Genomic DNA, 12689 nt, shown 5'->3' on the forward strand with positions numbered 1-12689 from the left:
AGCCAGCTTTGGTTTTCACAGGACTTTCTCACAAGACCTGCAGCTCAATAAAGTGTCAGAAAATGATTCTTTTTCCAAGCTGGCTGAATTCTTTACCACTTAAGCTTGTTAAACTAGCTCCCCCCAGGGATCTGAAAATGCCAAAGCCAGCCAAGGCGAAAGAGGAGGGGAAGAAGAGCTCCCTGTGTCTGTCAGTACTGAACCGGCAGAGCTGCTCCCAGCAGCATATGGATTCAAAGCCCTCAAGTGAACCTCAGTTCAGGGCCCCAGGCAGCAGTGCCTGGGCGAGGGAGTGGGGAAGGCAGCCTTGTTCCTCCTGGGACGCAGCCCAGACTTTGTCTCCAAACCGTGACACGGCCACCTCTGCAACAGGCAGCAGCAAACCAGCTTGGTTGGCTCCCAAGAGGAAGCACTCACGAGTTTGTCTCAAGCCCGGCCATCTTGGGGGCCCAAGAGCTCTGCTCCGTGCCACAGATGTGTAGTGCAGGCTGTTGGGTATCGCTTCTCTCCCGTGCCTCCCCCTCTCCCGCATGTGAGGAGTCTTTTAATTTGGGTGCTCCCCTGCAAGTCCAGTGTTACTTTGCAATAAAAGAGACGGAAAGCTGACAGCTAATGACTGTGTCATCCCAACCAGCCTCTGCTAAAGGAGCATTTTCTTGTTCCAAGACATGCAAGGATCAGGTCCACATGCAGAAGTAAGGGGGCATAAATTTAAATAAAATCGCTGTGTTAATTTTCAGCAGAGCTTCCAGGTGAAGCCACAGTGACACATGCCACGATGCACCCACGGGACAAGGCGGGTTCATGTTCGTACAGGCTGGTTCTTGCAGGCAGCAGGGTGCCAAGCCTGCTCTGTCAGCGGGGTTACGATGCAAAGAGCGTCGGGACGCTGCAGGGAAGGGAAGGGTGAATAAAGAGGGTTTTCTTGCTTGTTGTACCACATCTTAAGCTGGAATCTTTTTTTAAAAAAAACAAGCTTGAATAAGTGCTTGTAATAGTCTCTCCTCCTCTCCTCCTCTCCTCCTCCAGCGTTTTGTTTTGCTTCCCTTACATTTTACAAAAATATTAATACAACTTCAATAATAAATAAGTGTCTATAGATAGATTTTCTAAAATACTCGAAACGGCAGCGCTGCCCACGGCCGGGCCCGGAGAGGAGAGGCCCCGCGGGGCGGCACCGCCTCGCCCCAGCCGCTGAAGCCTCACGCCGTCTGAGGCAGCTGCAGCCGCTGACTCGGGCGGCGGCAGGAGACCCGGACCGGCACCGCCGAGCACCGCCGGGCTGCGAGGCCGCTGGCCGGGGCTGAGGGCCAGGCCGGGCCCCAGCGCCGGGCGGAACCAACCTTCCCGGCGCCCGCCCCGGGGGGCGGCCGGCACCGTGTCGCTACCGCACGCCCGGCGCTGGGAGCGGACCGGGGCGGGGCGAGCGCGGCGCGGCGGCGGCGGCCGCGACGATGTGGGGAGGCGGCGGCGGGGCGGCCCGCGCTCTCACCCGCGGCCTCGGGCGCCGGCGGGCGGCGGCCGCGCTGCCGGGGGCTGCGGGCGGTGAGCAGGAGAGCGCGGAGGGCGCGGGCGGGAGGGAGGGCGCCAGCCCCGGGGCGGTGGGGAGGCCTAACGGGCTGTCGCTTTGCCGGCTCCCTCACATCAGGGCCCCAGGTCTCCCAACGGCTGCGACCTGGCGGTTGCTTCTGGCAGCCCCTGGCGGCCTCCCCCCGGCCCCGCCGGCTGGCCTGGGCTCGGCGTCCCGGCCGCGGCCTGTCCCCTGCCGTGCCCGGCCCGGCCGGCGCCCGGCAGCCTCGGCGGGAGCGGCCTGGTCAGCGGCGGTCTGCTGGGCTGGAGCACGGCCGCTCTTCGCCCACGGCAGTGGCGAGTGCGTGCGGCTGCACGCACAGGCCTTCCTCGCCCGGTTGCACGGCGTTCGTGCTCGCAGTCGTGCGGGTAACGCCAAGCCAGCCTCACGCCAGCCCCTCGGGCCTGGTGGGCTCTCACACATCTAACGGAGCTCTCCCAAGGGAGGTGTTTTCCTCCTGCTGCCTCCTTCGCGGCCCTTCAGCTCAGAGGTATCTGTAGATCTCCCCATCGGTCACCGCGGCCTAAAATCATCTTCAGGGGGCCATTACTCTGGGCACAATGAGGTGTAGCTGTGGCTTGGGGATTGTTGGTGACCAGGCAGCAGCTGGATTGTGGGTGAGTGCGCGTTATGGCTGGGAGCGCCGAGCCGTACGTCAGCAAAGCAGGTGTGGAGAACAGTCTTCAAGACGGTGTCCTTGGCCTGTCTCTGCACTGTCCGTGAGGTTTTCTTACTTGTTTCCTTACCAATTCATATGATACAAAATGAGTATGCAGCTGTATATTCCTTATTCCAGTATGTAATGAAACAGGAATCAGAGGCCTGTGTTGATAACTGGGGGGGGGGGGGTGGGGGGTGTATGCACAACTTATGGTCAGAGTAGACATTTTGGTGAAATTCTCACTAACTGAAACATTTCAGCTGCATGAGAAGTTCCTTTTCATTCAGGCTCTGAAAGATGTCATCGTACGTATTTTGAGAAGTACTGGGATGGTAAACTAGGATATGCTCTTTTATTTAATCCCCCTGCACTCCCGAAGTACAATAGTGAGCAAATGTGTGAAGATTTGCACAGTTAGTATTGTTGTTCTAGAGCAGCATTGCTAAACTAGGTTTTTTGCCTGTGACCTCTCATAAAGCTGATGTTTTCTATTCAGTTGCCTTTCTTTTATTTATGCAGATGACCATGCTGATCTGTCTTTTCAGACAGGCCTGGGAGGTACCCTTCAGAAATACAACTGGAAAATGCAGCTGAAATCCAGTAGCACTCTGCCTGTCTCTCTGACTGAAATAAAAAGCGGCATGTAAGTACTGTATCCTGTGTGACAAGGACTGTAATCCTCTGTGACAAGGACTGTAATTTTCTATAACAATTTCATTTTACTTTGTGACAGTGTCACATGAAGTCATTTTTAAATCTCACAAATGTTTAAATGTTTGATGTGACCTATATTTGTTTTACTAATGAATAACTTAAAAATGACAGGTGTGCGGCCATCTGTTTTGGAAGGTACGTTATACGTACAGTGCATAAAATCTGTTTGTTTTTAATCAAGTATAACTAGAATCTCTAAAGTACCACGAGTTTTATCTTTTTCTGATGCAGAATTTGTTTTTCACATATTTCACCTGACATGAAATATCAGTATTAGTTTCATGACATTCAGCTTTCCTTGTTTAGGCTCACCATGAAGAGACTTTTCAGCACTTCACACTCATCAGTGGATTCAAAGGAAATGAAAAAATTCCAGCTCCTCGCACATAAGTGGTGGGATGAAGAAGGAGAATATTCAGCCCTTCATTCTATGAATGACATTAGAGTGCCATTTATTAGGTACGGTTTTGAAGACAGATTTTTTTTTTTTTACGTATGTACTATTTCTGCATAACCTCAGAAAACACTGTAAAAGAAAAACAATTATTAGTACTTAAGGTAACTGCTTATTGCATCTACTAGGCCACCTTGCGTGTTTGCCCTTAATCACATCCCTTTTCTTTCAGAGATACTCTGTTGAACATGAGTAGTAATTATCATCTGGGAAATCCGCTTTCTGGAGTAAAGATTCTTGATGTTGGCTGTGGTGGTGGACTGCTCAGTGAGGTAAGAAACAGTGTTCTCTGGTTGCTTTTGTTAAAAAGTGTAGGAAGTTTTTGAAATGTTTTACTGTTACACTGTTTAATTTCTAATCCTCTGAGGAGGAGCTTTTCTATATTAGTTACCAAATGGTTTGGAGTGCAGTGCATTCTACAAACCTCATAGAATATTTGGTTTGCATAGTGGTGGTGGTTTACAGAAAAGGAGGGAATTGGTGATGAGAAATTCTAAAATCTTGGGGTTCATTAGAAAAATAAGATTTCAAACACTGTAAAGAAAAGGAGAGGGGAAGAATGATGTAAAAGTCTTCTAGCTTTCTTCTGGGCTGTTACAGTATGACAACTTTTTTTTTCTACCCCCCCCCCCCCCCTTTTTTAATTTGGAGCCTAGGCAAGAATACTTTAATCATGACAATCCTCATTACCAAAAAGTATTTTCAATTATAAACCTGTTCTTAAATGCTCATTTCTTTGAATTGCTTATCTTCAGTTTTTTATATTCGGGTGGGGATTCTCACCTTTGCTTTGATCTTATGGGAAAAGCACAGAATAATGTCAAACACCTGAGATATATCTCCTCTCTGTCAGGAGAGATTCTCCTGGTACAGGCACTGATGTTACAGCTGCTTCCCAAGGAGTCTACACAAACCTGGGACTGAGAAGCAACTATTTGTGGTGGAACCCTTTGGCCCCACAGGCTCTGAACAGTGCTATATCCTATCAATAGACGAGGGATGGTTTGCAAATTTAGGATTGCATATCTGGCTGAGTTACTCTGGGAACTTCATCAGCATCTGAAACGAGATGTTACAAAAGGACTTGAATCTCTCCCTGTGTTTGTTTTTTTTTTCTTCTTTTATTCTGAGCAAAATTCTGTAGTCTTGCAAGACCCTGCTCTCCAACAAGGCTGGCAAAACTGGTGTGCTGCCTCACCTTCTCAGGCTGAACAACCGGTGAATTTCAGGTTGGAATAACATACCTGTGGTCATGTTCTGCAGCCTGTTTCAGTTTCAAAAGGGGTGATGGCTGAGGTGTTAACCCATGAGTAAGAAGACACTGGAGAAACTTGAGTGACAGCCAAGCCTGATGCTATCCTAGTAAACATCAGTGTTTAGTTCTCAGCGGTGAGAAAGTCCCAGAGATAATCATATATTAAGTAACCATTAAAAAGATATGAGGATTTACCATTACAGGTGGATGTTGAAGAAAGTAATGACAGTAATTAAATACAGCATTGTTTTCCCCTCTTTAAGTATTGTGTTGATTTTTCCCCCCTTTGTTTTTCCTCTATTGGAGGGTAATAGTGGAGGAAATCTTTATTTCGTGTAACAAAATGGATTCAGACCAATTTATTCTAAAAGACAATTTAAGTGTGTATATTCCAGTATATAATTTTCTTTGCTTTAATAAACATTTCAAATAAAACTGCTGGATCAGAGCTCATAATTTACTGTTGTTTGTCTTATTCTTTGATAGATGTTTTCTGCATCATGTGTGTACATTGCAAAGTTGCAGACACCTTTAAGTAAATTGTTTTCATGCAGAGAATAAATTATACTCCATATTATTAGCCTCTAGGTAGACTGGGAGCTTCCGTTACTGGAATTGATCCTCTGGAGGACAACATTAGAACAGCAGATCAACACAAGTCATTTGATCCGGTCCTGGCCAAGAGAATACAGTACAAGTCCAGTTCACTGGAGGAGATTGTGGAAGAGTGTATGGAAACCTTTGACGTAATCGTAGCTTCTGAAGTAGTGGAGCATGTAGCTGACCTCGAAATGTTTATCAAGTGTTGTTCTCAGGTGTTAAAGGTAAGAGAGTTTTTGCTTTCATTATTGGGAATATTTTTTCTCTTTTATTATTAAGGCTTTCATTTGAAGTAATGTGAAAACAGCTATATCTGCATTCATTTTTCCACCTTGAAATCTGAACCATGCTCCAGAGGTGCCTTCCATTCTCCTCCATAATACAAGTATATTTTCCCAATTTCAGTAACTAAAGTTAGAGGAAACTTACTTCCCTGACGCTGCCTTAGAAGTGTTAATGGCATTACCTAGCATTGCAGTGTTGCTTTGCATCAAGACCTTAAGAAATCTGGTTGCACCTGATTTCACCTAGGTGAGAGAAAACATGGCAGTGCTGCTGTTCATGGGCGGCTATGGCTCACACTGCGTTGAAACTGACTGTAATGATGTTTCTGTCTCACAAGATTCTATTCCGGCTCTAGTATCACATCAGATGTACTCCTGGATTGCTTTTAAAGGGTCATAGTTATGCTTGGAGATGATCAGGTGTTGTTTTATTCCTCTGATATTGTTTCATTTGTAGAGGAGGATGGTAGGCCCACTACACAAGCAGCAGCTTTCCCTTAATCTTTAGATTTATCTTTCTGGTCATCAGAAGGAATGTAGATTATTTGAATGTAACGCTTAACTAATTTTAAGCCTGCTGGGGACATAGAAATTATCCTTCGTTTTTACCAAACAGTCTCTTAAGTACTTAAAATTAATTTCTGGCTTTGTTTTTTGACCCTGTAATCATTAAAACAAGTATGGCATTCAGCAGTCTGAAAAATTAGGCAGTATTGCACATTTTCCTTTGTTTTTAATTGAAAAAAGTGTTTCTTTTTACAATAGGCATTGTCTATACCTTAATACCTTTTATTTACCCATTTCCTAGGCAATGTTATGTTATAAGTGACTTTGTTAGGTCTTTTTTTGGGCAAGGAAATGGTGATCAGACCGTCCAAGACTTTGATGACGTTGACTGTTTCGATTATGTTATGATGAGCATATAGACTGGTAGATAGACAAATTATGTGTTTTAATGCGATTAAATTTACAATTTAAAAAAATATTTAATTATTCTTCTAATTGAACATTTTAATCTTTTAATTAGCCTGAAGGTTCTTTATTCATTACTACAATCAATAAAACACAGTTGTCCTATGTCCTGGGAGTTGTGGTTGCAGAAAAAATCATAGGCATTGTACCAGAAGGAACACATGAGTGGGAGAAGTTTGTTCCCCCTGAAGAGCTGGAGCGCCTCCTGGAATCAAGTAAGTTCCAGGCTGGGTGATGGGAATGGAGAGAGATATCCAAATGGTCCCTGTAGAAATGGCAAGGGGGTAAGATAGGTGGGGTGAGTGCTAACAACAATACGCAGCCTTTCCTGTGTGAGTTACCAGTCATATGTTATGAGTATCATTTCTGGTTTAAAGACACTACTGCTTACTGGATTTTGCATAAAATAAATTAACTAAGTGGAGTCCTAAGAATGTAGAGATTACTCAGACAAAATCAGTGTTAGAGCTGCCCTCTGTTTAATAGCCTAAATGAAAGTTCCAAGGTTTTCTGTCCTGTTGTGGTGACAGAATGTATGCTTTGAAGTGGTTCATATGCTTTAGGTCAGGTTTGAGAAAATAACTGTATTGGCATTCCAGAGCTGCACTGCTGCCACTGCATTGTTTGTCATCTTGCCCTTGGGAGAAGGCGTTTTTATTTTTGGTTGCTGCTCCATGTTCTTTATTCGTATTATGTTACTAAAAGACTTCTTAAAAAATGTGAAGATGAAACCTACCACAAATTCATCAGTCAGTTCTTGTGAAACTGTATGATACTGATTTGAAGAAATAATTAAATTGCCCTGGTTTGATTGCTTTTAAAATAGACAAAGCACTGAGCTGGGAAGAGTTCTGCCCATTGCCCTCCATCCCTGCAGATGTTTTAAAACCCTCTCACTGAATATCTCACTTTGCTTTAGTTCACTGTAAAGAAGCTGAAGTATGAGTTGAGCTAGTCTCTTGGCAAGGTCTTCTCTGGCACTTTGCAGTGATGCCGTAAGAAACATGACTAATAACCGTTTCACATGCTTGTGGTTCTTTCCAAATTCTCCCTTCAAAAGGAGAAGCAGGTGCAGTGGAGTGATTTGTTTTGATAGGGTGTTTGTTTTCTGCCTTCCCTCATGTATCCTGCTGGGACACAGCAGAGCCATGCAGTGAACTGAGAGCTGCTCAGCAGGGAGTGCTAAATCACTCTTTGCTTGCACTGAGTCCTTGATGGCATTCTGCCTCTTTCTTACATTTTTCCATTCCTAAGGGGAATCCGCAGAATCCTTCCAAAGATACGCTTAGATTTTGATTTTGAAGTGTGTGATGTCAATCTGAAGAATGTCTCCACCTACAGAAAATGTTACCAGTCACCCAAATGTGGTGTTGTGAAGTTGGGGTTTGCAGCATAACACTTTGCAGTGGCTCACCATACAGTGTGCTAATGCTATGTGGCCTGGCACAGAGCTATTGCTGCTACTGCCAATAGCGGGACCCACTGTCACCGGTGATGCCTGTTGCCACTGTTTGTGGTGATGCCTGACAAAGGTCAGCTTGTGAAGCGCTGCTCCCCAGCTCGGAGGAAGAAGTGTGTTTCAGACTTGCTGTTCTAAAGGGTTTGATGTTGCAGTGACTTACAATATTTAAGAGCATCAGTTGCTTTATGGCTTCCTTCTTTTCTAGATGGCTTTTCAGTCAAGACTGTGAATGGGATGTTGTATAATCCCCTCTCGGGGTCATGGAGCTGGATGGAAAGCACAAGTGTTAACTATGCAATGCACGCTGTGAAATCTGGGGTTCAGGGACAGTCAAGCCCAACAGACGACCTGTCAGAGATGGGAAGTGAACAGCCCTCAGCCACAGCTGGCACTACCATGTGACTGTCCGAGATGTGTGGTGATGCACTGCGACCAGGAACAGAAAAGAAGGTTTTACCCAGATGGACATAATAAAACCTTTTATAACAACAAACTTGCTGTTTGCATTAATAATGCTTATGCTATTTTTGGCCAAATATTTTAGGGCAGTCTCAGAAAAAAACAAGTGCCCATTATCTCAGGAATCATTTAAGATTGAAATGAACAAAGCTTTTAAAGAGTAATTATTTTTATAGGAAAGTAGTTTCAAATTGTTGGAAATGCAAATTATTCTGTAAGTAGCTTGGAGGAAGTTCTTACATATGATGGCATTTTCCGTCCTACTAGGAAAACTCAGATCTCCATAGAATAATAGCTTAAATTTAGAATGAATTTAAAAACACAGAAGTGTATGATAAATATCTAAGGCATTTTATTTAAGTTACTGAACATGACTCAGTTAAAATATACAAAACACTTAAAACCCACAAACACTTGTTTCTATATTATGCCTTCTCCCTAAGAGGAGGGGAAAAAAAAAAAGAGCAGCAAGCCTTTTCTGTTGGGCCGTGCTTTTTCTACAGCTGCTGTGAGCAAACTGTGCAGTGGTGGAAGAAAAGTCTCCCAGACCAGAGTGCCTCAGCTGTCAGAAGCCTCTTTGCCATCAAAGTACTTGTATCTGTGCCTATTATTTCAAATTTCTCCTACCCAAATAAAGGGAAGTAAAGTTGCAGGTAAAATTTTACTAAGCAACCAGAGCTTTATGCTAGAAAAATGGTACATTAGCAGCCTGTCCTAGAATTGAAGTGCCATACCTACTCAGTCTTAAAGTCTAGTGCCAGGTTAAGGAAAAATGTTGATCTGCAATGAAATAGGACTTTCTAAATAAAATGTCTTGTGTGTACCCATGGTTTTCTCTCTTTCCTTTTATCTCTGCCTCTTTTTCTCTCTCCTTGTATACAGGTAGAGAGGTGAGCTGGCTGTGTTTTTCTAACTTCTAGTTTGCAGGGATTAAAATTAAGCTTTTTTTCTCTCTTTTTTTTTTTTGTGGTTGTTCTGGGGGGGGTGGGACTTTTTTGCTACTACTGTATTTTTCCTGCTGTGGAGGTTTGGTGGGCTGAATTACTCTATTACACATTTGCATTCTTGCTGCTTTGCTGCATCTGCATGTTGCCTTGGGATCCAAGTTTCATGATGGATCTGATGATGCATGGAAGAATATAGTTCATTTATAATGGAAATAATAGTAATTCATAGCTATTAAGATTGAAAAGGGTTATCTAGTGTGATCATTTCCATGACAGTAAATTCTGCTTTATAATATCTGTTTGGGCTGTAGCTTGGCTTTGGGAAGAAGATTTATCTTCATGTAAAGAGTTCAGTGATGGAGAAGCCACTATGTCGATAAGTAAATTGTTCCAACAGTTCATCAGTTGAAGTGGTCTAACCTCAGATCCCAGCCAGTGATGTCTTAACATCCTCATTTTTTAGGTGAAGGACCTCTCTGGTATCAGCTGTCTCTGTCTAGTAAATGTAGTTGGTGTAGTTTTGAGTCAAGTCACCCCTTAATTTTCTGTTAGATAAATGGACTGAGATTATCTCTACAGCTGTTTACTGCTACAGTGTAAGTTTCTGAGTTCGTGTAAAATTTTGTGGTAAGCACCTATTTTGAAGCATGACAGTGGAATGGATGCAGCATTAGTGAGACCATTACTGAAATGCTCTTTGCAGGAGGAACACTGTCATTCTGCTTCTGCCTGACCCTCTGTTGCATGGGAGTCTCTGCTCCGCTGGTCACGCATGCAAAGCAGCGCGTAGCATTCAGGAGAGGAGTGACACTGGGAAAAACGTGGAGCCAGAGCAGATAACCAGTGGTCTTTGTTTCTAACAGTGTCTTTAGGCATGTGGGTGAGTTCCCTATGCCAAGTAATCAACTTCAGTCTAAGTTATTTACAGCTATATGACTGTTGGTTTAAAATTTTACCAACAGTGAATTGAAAGAAACAGTATCTGAAAAGCACTGAGACCTGGACAGATTCCTGGGGTAGCCCTCTAGAAACATCCTGCAGGGGGGAACAGTCCCCCATCACCTATTTCCTAAATCCAGATGTTTGTGTAACCAGCTGTTATCCTCACTTTCTCATCCTTTCCTTTCTTCCCTCTTGCTTGGTGCTTGCTTGTATTTTTTCGTTAAACTGTGAGCTGCCTGGGGAGGGAACTGTTTTTTTCACTGCTATTTCTATTGCACTTAGCACAAAAAGCCTTTGATGCTGCTTGGGTTCTCTGCCCAGGCTCACAAAAGGGTTCATGTACCTAATTAACAATGGCTGGCATTTAAGCAACAAGCACTTGGACCTGGTTGTCCATGGATACCCCTGTTTTGACAAAAACCTTATCGAAAGCACCTGACCTTCTGTTCCTACATGTGTATAGGAGCCCTGTCAACCTGGGAGCATTTAATGAGTGGTGTGAGCAATGGAGTGGGGACTGCTTGAACAGGTCCTTGTACCCATGGCATGTCTCTGTCTCCAGATGTCTTGATGTGATCCTCGGTCTCTAGCCCTCAGTTTTCTTCTCCTTGGCTCCATTTCATCCCCCTGGTCAAAACAACCTCTTCTTAAGCTAGAAAGTAAATGATTGCACTAGAGATCATTTTAGTGAGATATCAAACATTGCAAGAATATCCTGTACCTTGCTTTATAGCTGACTTTTTAAAAAATCCTTGCATTATTCACAAATGTGCATCTGACACAGTGTAATCAAATTCAGTACTGTGCACTGACTACGTACTACGTATTCATGCTGCAGAAACTTTTTTCTTAAAATTTGTGCATAGGAAACCAATAGAGATTTCATGCTTCTCTTAGTCCAGTTGCTGTGGAAATTTAATAGGTGCTATTGAAACGGAAAGAATTTAAGTCAAATAAATTTGCAAATCTTTTGGCTTTCCTGTTGCAAGTTGTTCATGAGTATGGAGCCATAGCTTCAATGCTTATACGAATACTGGTGGTAGGAGGTGAAAAAATTAATGTTACAGCACCAGTCATGCACCTGGGACTAGGGGTGAGGCAAGAGGTGATTCTTGCCTTGAGGTTGGGAAAAGGTCATATTTGGGGCTCACTCTTTCAGCCTCTGTTTTATTTCTGGTTGTGGACCCTTGACTCTCCTATTCCCAGCCATTTGTTTCTGCAACACAGCAAAACCAGAGCAAGGAGCTGATCTGGCCAAAAAAATCCAACAGAGCAAACTAGGTTGTTCTGGGTGGTCTCAGCTATTCAGCTCTGATGTGGCTCATCATGTTGTCTCATCTCTCCCCCGTTGGTCCACATGGTCCCAGTCCCAGCCCTTTACCGATACTCGTCTGAGGTGAAAATCTTTTTTTTTCTTTCTTTTTTTTCTCCTTTCTTTTTTTTTTCCCTTTGGGGTGCTGGTGGTGGTTGAACTGTTCAGGGAGCTGAATTTTGTCGAGGACCAGCACCAGCCAGGAGGTAAGCAGTGGGAGCACATGGCCAGGGAGAGGGTAGGGGCTGAACGGCCTCTTGAGGGGCAGTATGCTTTTAGGTTGGCTCACCCTGTTTTGTGGAACGACACCTTCAGACAGTAAGTGAAATATTAATTGCACTCAAGCCCAATTTGAGTAGTATGAGAGCCTTGGAGGAGATTTGCATTTAATTTCCTTTTTAAATAAAACCAGAACTTCAAGTTTCCATGGTGTCCCATTACGCTATCTCATTGCCCATTGTTCATTGGTGGTCCAGTTCATGGCCATTTTTGCGGAACTTCACAATTTCTTTACATTCGTTTCCACAAACACCCCATGTTAGGTTCCTAGGGAATGGAAAAGAGGAGGGAGAAAGTAGCGTGAAAGGAAATGTGTAGTGGCTGTGAGTAGAGATAAGAATAAAGACTGCCTTGTAGAAAGTTTTTCTGAAAATGGCTTCTTAAGTTCTTTCATTATGTTGAAATCTCAGCTTTAATTTAAAAAAAAAAAAAAGCTTATTTTCCACACACTTCTAAGAAATGCTTGAAAGGAATAATCGCATGCAGTCTAGAGGTTCAGAAAGAAGAAGGCTCAGCTTCTGTAATTAGCCAGCCTGATGAAGCAGGCTGGAGGAGAAAAAGTAAGACAGAACATGAATCATCACGTCAGGTTGATACTGTAGTTGCAGGGATTTGGGAGGCACACAGGAGTACCCGGAATGGGGGAGAGCACTGAAAAGCCAGAAGAGGAAGAAGAGCGATGCCTGGAAGATAAATAGGATTCCAACGGAGACAAGAAGTGGGAAGCAAAGGTATACATGGCAGTCGGGTTCGAGTGTGCCTTCGAAGAGAAACGACT

At 44.0% G+C, this 12689-nt stretch overlaps 1 protein-coding gene across 1 annotated transcript; it reads left to right on the top strand.

Annotated features, from left to right (window-relative positions):
- Positions 1-1514: 1514 nt before the first annotated feature.
- On the top strand, positions 1515-9254 carry COQ3 (coenzyme Q3, methyltransferase). The gene is made up of 8 exons (XM_059835345.1): positions 1515-1545; positions 2751-2874; positions 3252-3404; positions 3572-3671; positions 5236-5478; positions 6566-6725; positions 8178-8322; positions 8875-9254. Exons 2-8 carry the CDS (start codon positions 2816-2818, stop codon positions 9074-9076), a joined length of 1062 nt encoding a protein of 353 aa, XP_059691328.1. The 5' UTR covers positions 1515-1545; positions 2751-2815; the 3' UTR covers positions 9077-9254.
- Positions 9255-12689: the final 3435 nt, after the last annotated feature.

This window comes from Gavia stellata, chromosome 2 (genome assembly GCF_030936135.1).
Source record: "Gavia stellata isolate bGavSte3 chromosome 2, bGavSte3.hap2, whole genome shotgun sequence".
In the NCBI taxonomy this organism is placed as follows: Eukaryota; Metazoa; Chordata; class Aves; order Gaviiformes; family Gaviidae; genus Gavia; species Gavia stellata.

Bases quoted from the DNA above. Each gene is read 5' to 3' on its own strand.
- COQ3 (XM_059835345.1), top strand. From the start codon at position 2,816: ATGCAGCTGAAATCCAGTAGCACTCTGCCTGTCTCTCTGACTGAAATA. The intron at 3,672-5,235 runs GTAAGAAACAGT...CCATATTATTAG, and splicing joins GTGGTGGACTGCTCAGTGAG to CCTCTAGGTAGACTGGGAGC. The intron at 8,323-8,874 runs GTCAGAGATGGG...CTTCTCCCTAAG, and splicing joins TCAAGCCCAACAGACGACCT to AGGAGGGGAAAAAAAAAAAG.